The 13,108-nt window shown below is 36.8% G+C and overlaps 2 protein-coding genes and 1 long non-coding RNA gene across 3 annotated transcripts; 2 read left to right on the forward strand and 1 right to left on the reverse strand.

The window, feature by feature from the left end:
- The first annotated feature begins 165 nt into the window (after positions 1–165).
- LOC103716841 (putative disease resistance protein At1g61310) lies at positions 166–1,296 on the forward strand. The gene has a single exon (XM_008805018.4). The coding sequence runs from the start codon at positions 166–168 to the stop codon at positions 1,294–1,296; it is 1,131 nt and encodes a 376-aa protein (XP_008803240.3).
- A 1,676-nt stretch (positions 1,297–2,972) lies between these two features.
- On the forward strand, positions 2,973–10,425 carry LOC103716820 (syntaxin-132-like). Its single transcript, XM_039125934.3, has 13 exons — positions 2,973–3,223; positions 4,660–4,770; positions 5,135–5,191; positions 5,463–5,511; positions 5,611–5,699; positions 5,787–5,860; positions 5,980–6,022; positions 6,116–6,176; positions 6,305–6,330; positions 6,414–6,491; positions 6,657–6,737; positions 6,811–6,876; positions 10,264–10,425. The coding sequence occupies exons 1-13, from the start codon at positions 3,206–3,208 to the stop codon at positions 10,423–10,425; spliced, it is 915 nt and encodes a 304-aa protein (XP_038981862.3). The 5' UTR covers positions 2,973–3,205.
- On the reverse strand, positions 10,158–13,092 carry LOC148715223 (uncharacterized). Its single transcript, XR_016413238.1, has 2 exons — positions 11,949–13,092; positions 10,158–10,679 (listed from the first exon to the last, which is right to left on the reverse strand). It is a non-coding gene; the product is annotated as an uncharacterized LOC148715223 (long non-coding RNA).
- Between the last annotated feature and the right edge of the window lie 16 nt (positions 13,093–13,108).

Consider the following 13,108-nt stretch of genomic DNA (forward strand, 5'->3'; position numbering starts at 1 on the left):
TTAGAAGATTCTGGCTTAATATGCACTCCTCGTCCTTCCTCATGGCTCTCTCCCAAAGCACACCCGGTTTCATTCTTCTCTTTTCGAGAAGCCACCCGAAGGAGCCACCCGGCTTCTCCTCTAATTACATCACTCTCAGTGTATTTTCATTGGTTGGCAGGGGACATGAAACTAAACTGTTCGTCCATCATGAATCTTGGAAAGACCTTATGGAATTCTCTCAAGCTTCGTATGAGCTATGCACTTTGTTACGATCGAAGGATTGAAAATCTTGAACACCATCTCGAAAAATTGGAGGCAAGAAGAAAAGATAACCAAGAGAAGGTAGATTTGGCTACTAAGAGAGGAGATATCATCAATAATGAAGTGCAGCAATGGCTTAAAAACTCTGATACCATCCATCAGGATATGAGAAGATTTGTGGACTCGGTGGATAACACCAAATGCTGCAGTGGATTGTTGCCGGACTTGTGCTTCCGTTGCAAGCTAGGTAAAAAAGCTGACGAGAAGATGGCTGTAATTAAGAAGCTCTTAAGCGAAGGGAATTTTGATAGGGTGTCACATAGCCCGCCTCCTCCGATTAGTGGTCCTCCCATGCCTTCTACTCAACTAACTGAGGACCATTCATCTACGGAATCAACTATTAGCAAAATTCTGGATGCGCTAAGAGATGATAAAGTTCAGATAATTGGAGTATATGGCGTTGCAGGTGTTGGCAAGACGACTTTAGTTAAAGAAGCTGCAATGCGAGCGAAGGTCCAGGGACTCATTGATGAGGTGGTGATGATCACTGTGTCCCAAACTCTTATAAGCATGAAAAGATTACAAAATGAGATGGCGGAGAAATTAGGATTGAAGTCTGATGAGGAGAGTGAGTCAGCAATTGCAGCCAAACTTTCAGCCAGACTGAAAGATACGAGCAAGATCCTCATAATTTTGGATGATCTATGGGACTGGTTGGATCTTAGCAATGTCGGAATTCCACGCGGAGGTGAGCAAAAGGGTTGCAAAGTTGCAATTACAGCTCGGAGCAGCAATATTTGCAGGGCAATGGAGTGCCAAATGGTCATTGAAGTGGGAGTTCTGTCGGAGAAGGAATCATGGGATCTGCTGAAGAAGGTTGCAGGGAATGCGATGGAATCACCAAAGTTGGAAGGGATCGCAAGGGATGTTATCAAGGAATGTGGAGGTCTGCCTCAGGCCCTTGTGACTGCTGGACAGACGATGAAACACAAGAAAACCATGTTAGAGGAGCTGAGACGGCTGCCTATATCCACATCGAACGGGGGTGTATAAATCTGTTTAAAACGTAGCACCAAATAATTTGATATAATCAAGTATACATTCAGTCTCTATCATTCTTTTTAATTTCTACTGATATTATTTTATAATATCATAATATAAAATATAATGTAGTATAGCATAACATAGTTTATTATATTATAATAATATAGTATATTGTGATAGAATATTGTAATATATTATATAATATTGTATAATATGATATAACATGGTGTAGTATTAGTATAGTATATAATCTTATGGTATAACACAAAATTATAGTATAATACATATACATAATAAATATTCTAATATAATAAAATCCATATAGTTATCATTGATTTTGTTTTAATAGTTGATTAACATTGATAACATATTATAATAAATATTATCTTATTACACTAATAATAATTATAATACTTGTATATCTTCATATTATAATTATATTATATTACTATAAGATAAATATATAATATTTTGTAATATATATGATATTATGGTAGTAATTATTATTTTACTATGTAAGAACTATTCAGAAATCATGATAATTGTTATAATTTTTATTATTAGTAATATTCTTATTTGTGATTAAAAGAAAGAAGGCGAAAAAATAATCCATCAAGGCTGCATATGAACATTATAGAAAAATCAGGTATTACCGGTGTTTTTTAATATATATAGTAAAGCATCGATAGTTTTATTTTCGATGCTTTCTAAAGCATTGTAAAAGCATCGGCTATATTATCGCTGAAAACCAACTTTAGGGCGCTTTTAGTTCATGTGGTGAGTTATAATAAACGCCGACGCTTATAAGCGTCGCTAATCGGTGATGCTTTTTAAAAGTATTAGTGATGAAGCGTCTTATATTAGCGACGCCACATCAACCTAGATAACAACAAATCTGACTCTCCTATATAAAAGGACAGCCCGAGAAACCTCACGTAGGCATGCCATATTACTCAGAGAGAAGAGAACAAACTCAGCTGAAATTCTCTTCTTTCTATATTATTGCCTCTCTATTTTGACTTTGGCATCGGGAAATACTCCGTCAAGTGGATTTTTTGTAGGCCATCATTGAAGGAAGCCGGTTCTAGCATGCCTCAACTAGCATGCTCAGCTCGATTCCAGCTAGCTTTAGAGTCGTCCGAGCTGCAATCTGACCTCGGTCCGAATCTGCAGCAATAGATATATTAAAGACTTAAAGAACAAAATAATTTATAGTATAATCAAGCTTAATGCAACAGTTAACCATAACTCTATCTGATTAGCACTATATAATTATGGTGTTAATCTGATTCAGAGAGAAGGGGGTGATGAAAAATAATTTTTGTATATTTAGTTAATCATGAAAAATGGCATATTGTAGAGTAGTTTATATTTGATTGTGGATCAATTTTTTTTAAAAATATATATATAAAATATATGTTATGCATTAAATAAATGAAAAAATCTTATCTCATTCTATTCAAAAGTTTAAGGATATTTTTGAAAAAAAATACTCTAAATTCTAACCCGTAAAAATTGGACTTTTTTATATCATATATTAATTTTTTTATTAAATATAAACCCAGAAAAAATCACTTTTCTATTTTTTTTAAAAAAATCAAATATAAAATATTTTTTCTATTTTTTTTTTGTCCATACTTTCCTCCTTCCCTTCCCGGAGCCAAACGAGTCGACAGGATTGGGACGTGGGAAGCTCCATACGATACGTGGTCTTCTATGCTTCTAATTTTTATATGCAGGAGGCCTCCAATGCTTGTATTTCTTAACGCCAGGCATCGCCTCCTTTTGTCGTTTTTTTCTTCCTCTCGCTTCTTTTCTGCCGGCCAACTTCTTCTCGACTCTCCTCCCTGCCTTCCAAACCCCTCTTCAACTTTCCTAAGGCTCGTTCGGCACCCCCTCCTTGTGGAATACTAACAAGATGAACGACCTTCTTTCTGTAATAATCTCCTTCCTTTTTGTAGTTGCAAGCAAAAGTAGAGTTAATCTGTTCCAATTTTTCCCCATATATGATCTTTTCATGGCCTAAAGGTTCTTATTTCTTCTTCTTCTTTTTTTGATCATATAATCTTATATATAAACTGCATAGTCTTGCATTTATTCCTGTGGGGCTTTAAAATTTTGGCGTTTAATTTTGAGACTTCTTCCAGGCTTCGTGTCCAAATATAAAAGAATTCTTTGTTTAAAGGGAGTTTTGTTGCTTGTCTACACAAATTTCGCACCGGTTACAAGGGTTTGGAACTGGTTAAACTTCTTTATATACGTAAGCTGCTACTTGTATACATGAATTTCGCCCCACTTTTACCAACTGAACCAGTTGGCACCCACGGAAATTAACTTCTTCAAGAAAACAGCTTAGTTTAATTTGAATCCATTTTTTTGCTCGATTTGCTGTTGCTAAAATTAAGGTACATGCCTTTTTTTTAATTATTTTTGGCTGAAAAAGGTACGTGTCTTTGAGTTGAGGATTTGCTTGTGCGTGCAGCATAGTCATCAAAAGTGTACTTTGGCTATGGTTACAAAGTACAGCCACAATTGCTCAGAAACTTTCGATATAGTTGACACTGAATTAGATTATTGGATCGGACTTGGAATCGATTCATAAAATATACCATGAAGAGTCTAACAAACCATATACCTTAGTAAGTTGATGGCTTTCGTTTCAAGGGTCATAAATCAGACACTTTAACTGAAAAGAGGTTCATATGTCGGATACTCTTATTTTTATTTGACATGTAGCTAAAACTTAGGGACCTGAATTGCAAGTAAAAACTGATTCAGGTTGCTCCTAAGCATTATGAAACTTTTCTTGGGGAAAGGTGTAGATTCATCTTGTTCTATTTCATGAAATGTGAAGCAAAGAAAAAAAAGCGGCAACCAGCTGAACAATTGGCTGCAAGAATATATAGTTGGAATAGAGCTATGAGAACTCAGTTTTATGAAAATCTAGAATTGCAGTTTTAAAAAAAGGAAGAAAATATGGCCACAGGGGTACATCTCTTCAGTAACTAGCAAGACATTTTAAAGTTGGATGGCTTCCCTTAGTATGGCAAAATTTGGGGACAACTTTCATGTGACAGGTGCTCCCTACCATCAGTGTATAGACTGATGACTAGAAGTCAACGAGACATCAAAAGGCGTCAAAGCAAAGCAGTGTACTTTGTAATTTATGTACTCTTAGGCTTCTGTTTTTATCTTTACTATCCTCATTCAGACCACATACGCACTTATTTTGTCCTCCTGCTTCATCACTAATATTTTGTTCCTAGGCTTCTGTTTTTATCTTTACTATCTTCATTCAGACCACATACGCACTTATTTTGTCCTGCTGCTTCATCAGTAATATTTTGTTCACCATGGTGCATTCCAATGCAGGATTCCTTTGTAATGAGCTCAGATCAGTCTCCTAAGGAGAAAGATATGGAATTAGGAATTCAGGTTCCAAAAGGAAAATCAGACTATGGAATGGAAGATTTTTTTAAAGAGGTACCTCTTACTATGACCTCAGTTCTGTCTAGTTCTGACAATACATCATGTATTTGAACGCAGGAGTCATGAATTATTTTTGAATCTAATGTGATGTAAATGTGGTGGCCTATATGTTTAGCTTGCAAGGCTTGATTATCTTCTCTATCTCTTCTTTCTTGTTTACCATACAAAATGTACTGTTAATTCATTTTCTAGTTGGTTTTGTTCGCTTGCATGTTCTTTTGCTTTCCTTTTCTCTCACGCTTTTTAGCACTTGCCTTGGCATGCATAGTTTAATTAGTACTTACAGAGATGTTAGATTATACGTCAGAATGTATCTTTTCTTGTATCTTCTCAAGAATTTTGGTTCTTATGATGTTAGGTTAAAGATGTTGAAAAGCTGATGGAAAAGCTATCTAAACACCTTCAAAAACTTCAGGTACGAAGATTGCATTTTTTTTTTTTAAAAAAAAAAAAATCACTTCTAGTTCTGGTAATATGTCCGCTTGAGTTGCCTAGAGCAAATTATTTTGTTCCTGTCTCTTTTATACTTATATTTTCTGCATTTCTTAAAGATTACTAAGGCTTCTTTTGAGGTATGTCTATCTTGTGCTATGAAGTTATGCAATGACAAGGCCAAGGCACAAGCAGCAATCAATTATAACATGTACAGTATGTGATGTTAACTAATCATTTCTAAACTATACCAGGAAGCTAAGGAAGAGTCTAGATATGTTACTAAAGCCTCTGCCATGAAAGGTGCAGTTCTCTTTTATTAACTTTTATGTTCCATCATGATCTTCCTTGTCAAATATCAAGCAAGATGGTTGCCAAAAATTAATGTTTGATTCATCGCAGCAATCAAGCAGCAAATGGAGAAATATGTGGATGAAGTGGGAAAAATCGTGCGTAACATCAAAACACGATTAGAAGAAATTGACAAAGATGTATTATTCATTCTCTGGATTTTGTGTCACTACTTTTTTGAGGATGATGACTTTAGTTTCAGCAGTACTTACTTGCTTCCTCTGTAGAATTTAATAAACCGAAGTAAGCCTGGCTGTGAGAAGGGAACAGGCGTCGACCGCTCCAGGATGACTATGACTGCGTGAGTTTTACAAGCTATTTGTCTGACGTTTCTATCATTTCTATTAAAAGTCAACTGAGCCAGAAGATTGTGTTGTTACAATTGTTGACTTCAATTATTATTATTTCCCTTGTATGCAGTGCCTTGAAAAAGAAATTGAAGGATAAAATGAATGATTTTCAGGTGTATATCAGCTATTATTTCTCAATCCATCTCACAAAAAATGTCTTTGCCTTTGCTATTGTATCTTTTCTAATCAGTGAATATCTTTTGCAGAACCTTCGGCAAACTATCCAAGATGAATACAGAGAGGTTGTCGAAAGAAGGATCTTTGCAGGTTCAAAACCTTTCCTCTATTTTCCTTCTTAGCTAATAGATTCATGTTCTGTAGTTCCCTTTATATTACATTCTTCGTCAGCGTTTATGTCCTTGGACTTACGGCTCAAGATCTTGTTATTTGAACAGTCACAGGAGCACGGCCAACTGAAGAGGTTAGCCTTACACCTAATGCAGAATTTTCATCATGATCATGCCTCTCTATTACACTACTTAGTGACTGCTCAAACTTGTATAGATGATTGACCATCTGATTGAGACTGGAAACAGTGAGCAAATCTTTCAAAAGGCAATTCAGGACATGGGTCGAGGGCAGGTATGTCCAATTTCCACTGTATGCTATGGAGAATATGCAAACAATATGTTTATCACACCATGTTGGTCATCTACTACCCAATGTCTTCAACCCTGTTCCAAGAGGTTTTACATGGTCTTCCAGATTTTTACTAGTGATCTGATAACTGATAATGAGGCTCTGCAGGTGATTGGCACTGTGGAAGAAATTCAAGAAAGGCATGATGCTGTCAAAGAGATTGAGAAAAAACTACTTGAACTACATCAGGTAGCTTCTGTCGATGTCCAGATAATTAAGCTTATTCATGCAATTATTTGGTTTAATATTATTTTCTTTCCAGATTTTCATGGATATGGCAGTACTAGTTGAGGCACAGGGAGAGATACTAGACAACATTGAATGTCAGGTTAGCCATTGTGCTCAAAACATGTGTGGTAACCACTCTGCAGCAGAATGTTATGATCTATGGATTGAATTTTTTTTGTTATTGTGGAGTTTTTGCATAAGAGTGAGCTTATCTCTATTATAAGGTGCATACCGCCCTGTTCCTTTACTTGGACGTATTTGCTTGCTACTGTTGAAAATGTTTGACGGGTTATCTTGTATAGATTATGTAATGATTTTGGTTTCCTTAGGTCTCAAAAGCAGTTGATCATGTCCAAACTAGAACAACGCTGCAGCATAGGTCCCGAAATGGATGTGCTATGCTGTTTTAGTTCTTTTGACCAAAGCATTCATTATTGTGGTCACCATGATTCAAACAATGGAAAAAACTCTACTGTCCTCGACCTTCATTTCTCATTCGTTCATTTTATTAACACTGCATAAAAACAGTTTCATTGATACCACACCATGATAGTTTTTATCCATGTTTTGGTCTGAGGGTAGCCAGAGCCAGCCCAACCCTTAGGCGACTCAGGTGGTCGCTTAAGGCCCAGAAAAACCTCAAAGAATAGAAAGAAAAAAAAGTCCTCCTGTAAGTTAGCCTTAGGCCGTCTTACTGCAAGGAAGGCCTTAAAGACAAAACGGTCTTAGGCCACAAATACATTGGGCCGCTCCTGAGGGTAGCATCTGCAGCCAGCTTGTTATCCCCTTTCATTTCCTTGCTAATCACTTCAAAGCCCCATAAAACAATTCCAACAAACTTGGTTTGCACTGCCGTGTTTTCATTCATCTCGCAATAGAGGATGGATGACACTGTGCTATCGCCGATCATAGGCAGGACCGCAGAAAAGTTGGAATCGGTATGATCTAGACTCACTTCCTTGAGCTCTGGAACCAGATTTTTGGCCTAGATTTTATAGAACTGGAAACTTCAAGGTCGATGATCAGTTCATCTTTGATGTAGTTGGATCAAAATAGCACCCCCTTCTTGAATGTTTTATTTAACAGGTTCAATATTTTCATTCCTTCTCCAATCATGTGTGACATGGGATTGTGTTACGACTTGGTTCCTTGGCTGATAATCTATTGCCTGAAGAAAAATCTTGTTCGCCAAACCAGGCGATTTGTTTTTCAAATTTCCTAATCCAAGTACAGGGCAATTGCAGAAAGTTGCATCTCCTGCTTTTGTGGTTGTATCACAAGCAAGAAATTAAATAATAGTTCTGGCCTCTTTTCAACCAAGTTCCTCTAATAGCATGGACAGTTCAGTCAGATTTTCAGCACTTTAGACTTGAACTTTGATGAATTATATTTCACTCCTAAAAGTTGACTTCAATTCACCCCTTGAATGATAATCATACCTAATTGACAACAGTAACAAGGCTAATATCGAAAATTAAACCTAATCTGAATCTGAATTGGTTTTATTATGTACTTTTCATGTCAATTATGATTCAGGTTTTGTTTGATCCTTCTTATGGAGCCCATTGACACAATTGTTTCCCTCTACTTACTGTTAACCAAGAGGATGCTATATTCAGAAATTTACTAAGGACAGGTGCAATATCATTAACTGATTTACTCTCAAACTATTCAGTAACTTTGGATAAGCCCTCTTTGAGGAGCTTTTGGAGGGCCAAAAAGCACTTTCTGGCCTTCCAAAAGTACTTTTAGATAAAATAGAAATGTTTAATAAAATTTTCGAAAAGTTGTTTTAGCTTTTTTAGAAAGCTAAAACAACTTTTTGGAAGAAACTCAATTTTGGAGCATCTCGGAAAAAGCACTTTTAAAAATTGTTGAAAAGCTATTTTAAGTTATAATATTTTTTTTGGACCAAAATATCCATAATAAAATATAATAATTACATAAAGAGATAAATGGTCATCGAAGAATGAAAAATTAATTTACACTAATAATTATAATATTTTATATCGTTATTATTGTATTATACTATAAATATAATATTATATTATAATACATTAATATGTTATGTTAAATAATTTAATATGATGTTATATTATACCACAGTCATCAAAAGGATAGAAAATTAATTCACGCTAATAATTATAATATTTTATACCTTTATTATTATATTATACTATAAATATAATATTATATTACATTATATCATAATACATTGATATGTTATATTAAATAATTTAATATTATATTAAATTATTATGCTATAGTATATAATATTATATTACTATATTATAATAATATTATATTTCATCACATTAATATTATACTATATTATAAATTTATATATTAATATATATTATATTTTATTATGCTATGTTGTATAATACTATGTAATATTCTTTATAGTCATTTTGTCATACTAAAAGTATTTTCTCAGTTTGTTTGCCAAACACATGCTAAAGTTACACGGTACTTTAAAAATGTAGTTACCAAATAGCAAACAGCTTTTTATAAAAACTTTACTTTCAAAAATCCTACCGCCAACAATTCTTTCAAACAGGCCTTACTCAACAATTCTATTATTGCCTCTAACATGCTTGTTAGTGCTTGCACTAGCATGTAGGCATAGCAACTTTGCAAATTTTTGCTTTTGCTTTTCATATCGTTACAAAATTGAATACCATTGATATCTCTTTATCATTCGATTATTTAACTTGTACATGTTTCTCCCCTGCCTCACCACCTGTGTGATGCCCACACAGAACAACTTCAGCTAAGAGGGACCGGGCATTTAACCAGAATGCGAGGCCCCAAAGTCTCCAAACACTGCCTCACCAAAGTGCTTCACAAACTTACACCACTCCACCAGTACTCTTACCGATTATGATCCAAAAATCCTCACTCACCTCAATAGGTTTCAAACTCATGGTCTAAAAGCACAAAGTACCTAGCGCTTGGATTACGTCGCATAAGGTTGGCGTCTTTGGTTTCACTTCTAATAACATCTTAAGTACTGATGCTATACTCATTTCCACCAAAATCCTCCTTCAAGCAGTCTGCATTAAATTTTCAGGGGAAATGGCAATGTGCCGTGGTATTGGCATTTCCTTATGTCTCTATGATGTTTGGATGATGCTGTAGTAACTTTCATTTCAGTTCCTTTTTTACAGTAAGAAAGGTTTGTTAGTTCTTAGTTCCATCATCAAGATGATTAATCTAGTATAGCAATATAGTAGCAGGCAGAAACAGAGTGACCAAATACTATTCACTCCCTGAAAAGCTTTCCAAGGACACCGTGAATCAATTGTACGCACATTAATTATACTCACATTAATTATACAGTCAATCGGAGTTCTAGTTGAATAAATTATAATGCATTAGTTTGTTAGGGAAGCCCAATCATTAATTTTATTAATTTCTTGCAAAGTTAAGTACACCCCTCTCATTGTTTTTATCTACTTTACTCACATTGCTATTGTCTTTCCAGGTGTCAAATGCTGTGAACCATGTACAGTCTGGAACAGAAGCCCTCCACACTGCAAAAAATCTTCAGAAAAATTCAAGGAAATGTATGATGATTGCTATAATTATCCTTCTGGTAATTGCTGCAATCATTGTGCTCTCGATCCTGAAACCATGGAAGAAATGACTGAAAGAAAGCAAACCTTCATGACCTTGCTATATGTCATCGAATTCATTTTGTAGCTAGATAGAACTTAATAATTTTCATTCCAAAGCACAGATTCCTCTAGTTCTTGAAATAAATGGCTACAACCTTAATGCCAGCCAGGAGTTCAAGTTCAGACATTTGCCTGGTCCCTTTCAAAGTGCTGAGTTGGATATGATGGTTGGCAGAAGAGGTAATGCACACGTCAGTTCTAATCAGTGAACATGATTCGAAGTCTGCAAATAGAAAGCAACTATAATGTTATTCTCTTCATACTCCAACAAAATAAAATTGATATTGTTTCCCATCATCTTCATGATAAAATAGCATAATCAAAGCATGAATACAATACAAAGGAAACAATTATGTTTTTGCATCCTATCAGTTCTAATGTCTATAATAATAATTGTGAATTTCATCCAGAAACATTTCAACAAGAATTCCACAACTTGACAATCCTTCATATGGTGTCATACTTGCAAGGCATCAACCCAAGAAAATTCTCCTGCAAATATTTGATTCTATGAATCGGTCACTTGATGTTTGTAGAAGTCAGCAAGAGCTCTGTGTCCTCGCTATATTGTGCATGCTATTAGTAATCACAGCCGTAACTCTTCTTACCAAGGGAACAAAAAAATAATTCTAAACCTGTAACTAATAAAAATTTCATGTGATGTCTTTCAGCAAAGACTATATTTCATTTGAGAGGCTATATGACAACTGTCGCTCAAATTTTCAGGTCGAACACATACAAAGCACGTGGAGTTTTGCATTGTGGAACATCTGAATGATGCTCATAAACAATGCCAAAGCATTATTCTTTGACAAAACAATAGCAAAAGCATTTGATTTTTTCCACTATAGCAACCCATGAAACAACTGGATTTAGACAAGCTACTGAATTGAGGAAAGAGGGTTAATATAGCTAACCACAGAGAAATTTGAGGTGAAAAGGAAGTCAACACTTCCAGAATTGATCTTCATGTTTTAGATAATTTACAATTCAAGTGCTTTGCTCACTAGCTAGGATCATGTCCCCACCATGATTGATTCTAGTCAATTTACAATTTTCATCATTTCTGATGCAACCCTCAATATAAACATTAAGTTCGTTCATCAACATTTCTCCTCCAACAAGTTCACTAACAGAAAAAAGCGCAGTCATAATATTTCTCACAACTTTAATCCAAGTCTCCCTAGTCCTGCCCTCTGCTTTGAAACCCTTCAACTTCATATCACCTCAATTGAGTGACTTCAATCTTTTGGACTGTGTGTTTTCCTAGATTGGAAAAAGTTTCAAAGAGGGAAGAATTATTCTAGATATAATGGGCACTTTTAGCAAACAGCTATTCTCAGCTCAATCAGTCAAGAAATATGGCTAGGAATTATTCTGTCCAATAATTTTTTTCCAGAAATCATGCCTAAGGACATTTACATGAAAAACTCATCCTTGGCAGCTATAATTCATTGTAGATATGGTTAAATGAAAAGTCTATGCATCAAACCTGTGGATTGCAGAAAAGTTTCTCCCACCTGCACTTTAATCCAACCTAAATACAAATACCCAGAATAAGAAACCAGCAAATGTTGAAAATCCAAAAATGATGTCCCTGCAACATGCCACTCATACTTGATTCATGAATGGAACTTAAATAATGAAACTTTTTATTGCACAAATCCAGAAAGTGGCCATCATCAAGTTTAAGCCCCAACCTCAGCATCTCAACAGATTCATGGCCTTCTTCAACCCTCCTTTTCTTGAAAAGTGCCCCAAGAGGTGCAGTATAAGAAGTCGCGTCCACGGATTGGAATCCGGCAAACTCCCAGTCCTGACGACGGCAGCGTCGAAACACCCTGCCGTCCCGGTCCTATCGTCCGAGCACAATGCATCAAGCAGCGCATTGCAGCTGGTGGCCGACAGCTGACACTCCAAAACCCTAATTGTTTCTAAAAGTCTCCAAGCAACTGGCAATTGATGCAGACAAGCATAAGATTCAAGAACGAAACTTAGAACAGGTGGAGGCGCGGAGAATCGAACCGATCACCGCCGGCGCCGGCTCGGATCGAATGACCGAATAGAGAATGTGCTTCGCGGGGTCGAGGAAGTCGGACTCGACGACGATTTGGACCATCCTGGAGAGGGAGCGGAGGTCAGGGAGCAGCCCTAGCTTGGAATTGGCCGAATTAAAGAAGTGGAGGGAGATCTCGGGGTAGGGCTGGGTTAAGGAGAGGACTTGGAGGAAGAGATCGGGGGAGAGGAGGCAGGGTTTAGATCGGTGGAGAGGGATCCAGTCCTTGCGCTGGACGAGGAGATCTGGGAGGCGAGCGCTCGTCGGCGGAATTGATTGCGCGGAGGTTATGAGGGTGGAAAGGGATTGGAGAGGCGGTGGAAGTCAGGGAAGAAGAGCACGGACTGCGTGAAGGGAGGTTTGGACCGTCGAACAGACGTTACCTTACATCACACGGGTAAGGCGGGGCCGACGACAGCATCGAAGGCGGCGGGGCACCTGCGCTCGAAGAGAGGGGCCGGGGCGGAGGAGGAGGTGGGGGAGGCGTGGGGGGCATTCGGAGGAGGCAGGGGAAGCGACGCCGGCCGCCGGAGCAGAAGAAGAAGGGGAAGTGGCGTTAAGGTGCCACAAAGTTCCGTAATTGCAGAAACGGCCGT

The sequence above is a fragment of the Phoenix dactylifera genome, chromosome 1 (assembly GCF_051530095.1).
Source record: "Phoenix dactylifera cultivar Ajwa chromosome 1, Ajwa_hap1_PhDact_Kaust_v1.1, whole genome shotgun sequence".
NCBI lineage: Eukaryota > Viridiplantae > Streptophyta > Magnoliopsida > Arecales > Arecaceae > Phoenix > Phoenix dactylifera.

Coding starts and splice junctions, on each gene's coding strand:
- LOC103716841 (XM_008805018.4), top strand. CDS start 166: ATGAAACTAAACTGTTCGTCCATCATGAATCTTGGAAAGACCTTATGG.
- LOC103716820 (XM_039125934.3), top strand. Junction 6,023..6,115: donor ATAAAATGAATGATTTTCAG/GTGTATATCAGC, acceptor TATCTTTTGCAG/AACCTTCGGCAAACTATCCA. Junction 6,492..6,656: donor AGGACATGGGTCGAGGGCAG/GTATGTCCAATT, acceptor GAGGCTCTGCAG/GTGATTGGCACTGTGGAAGA.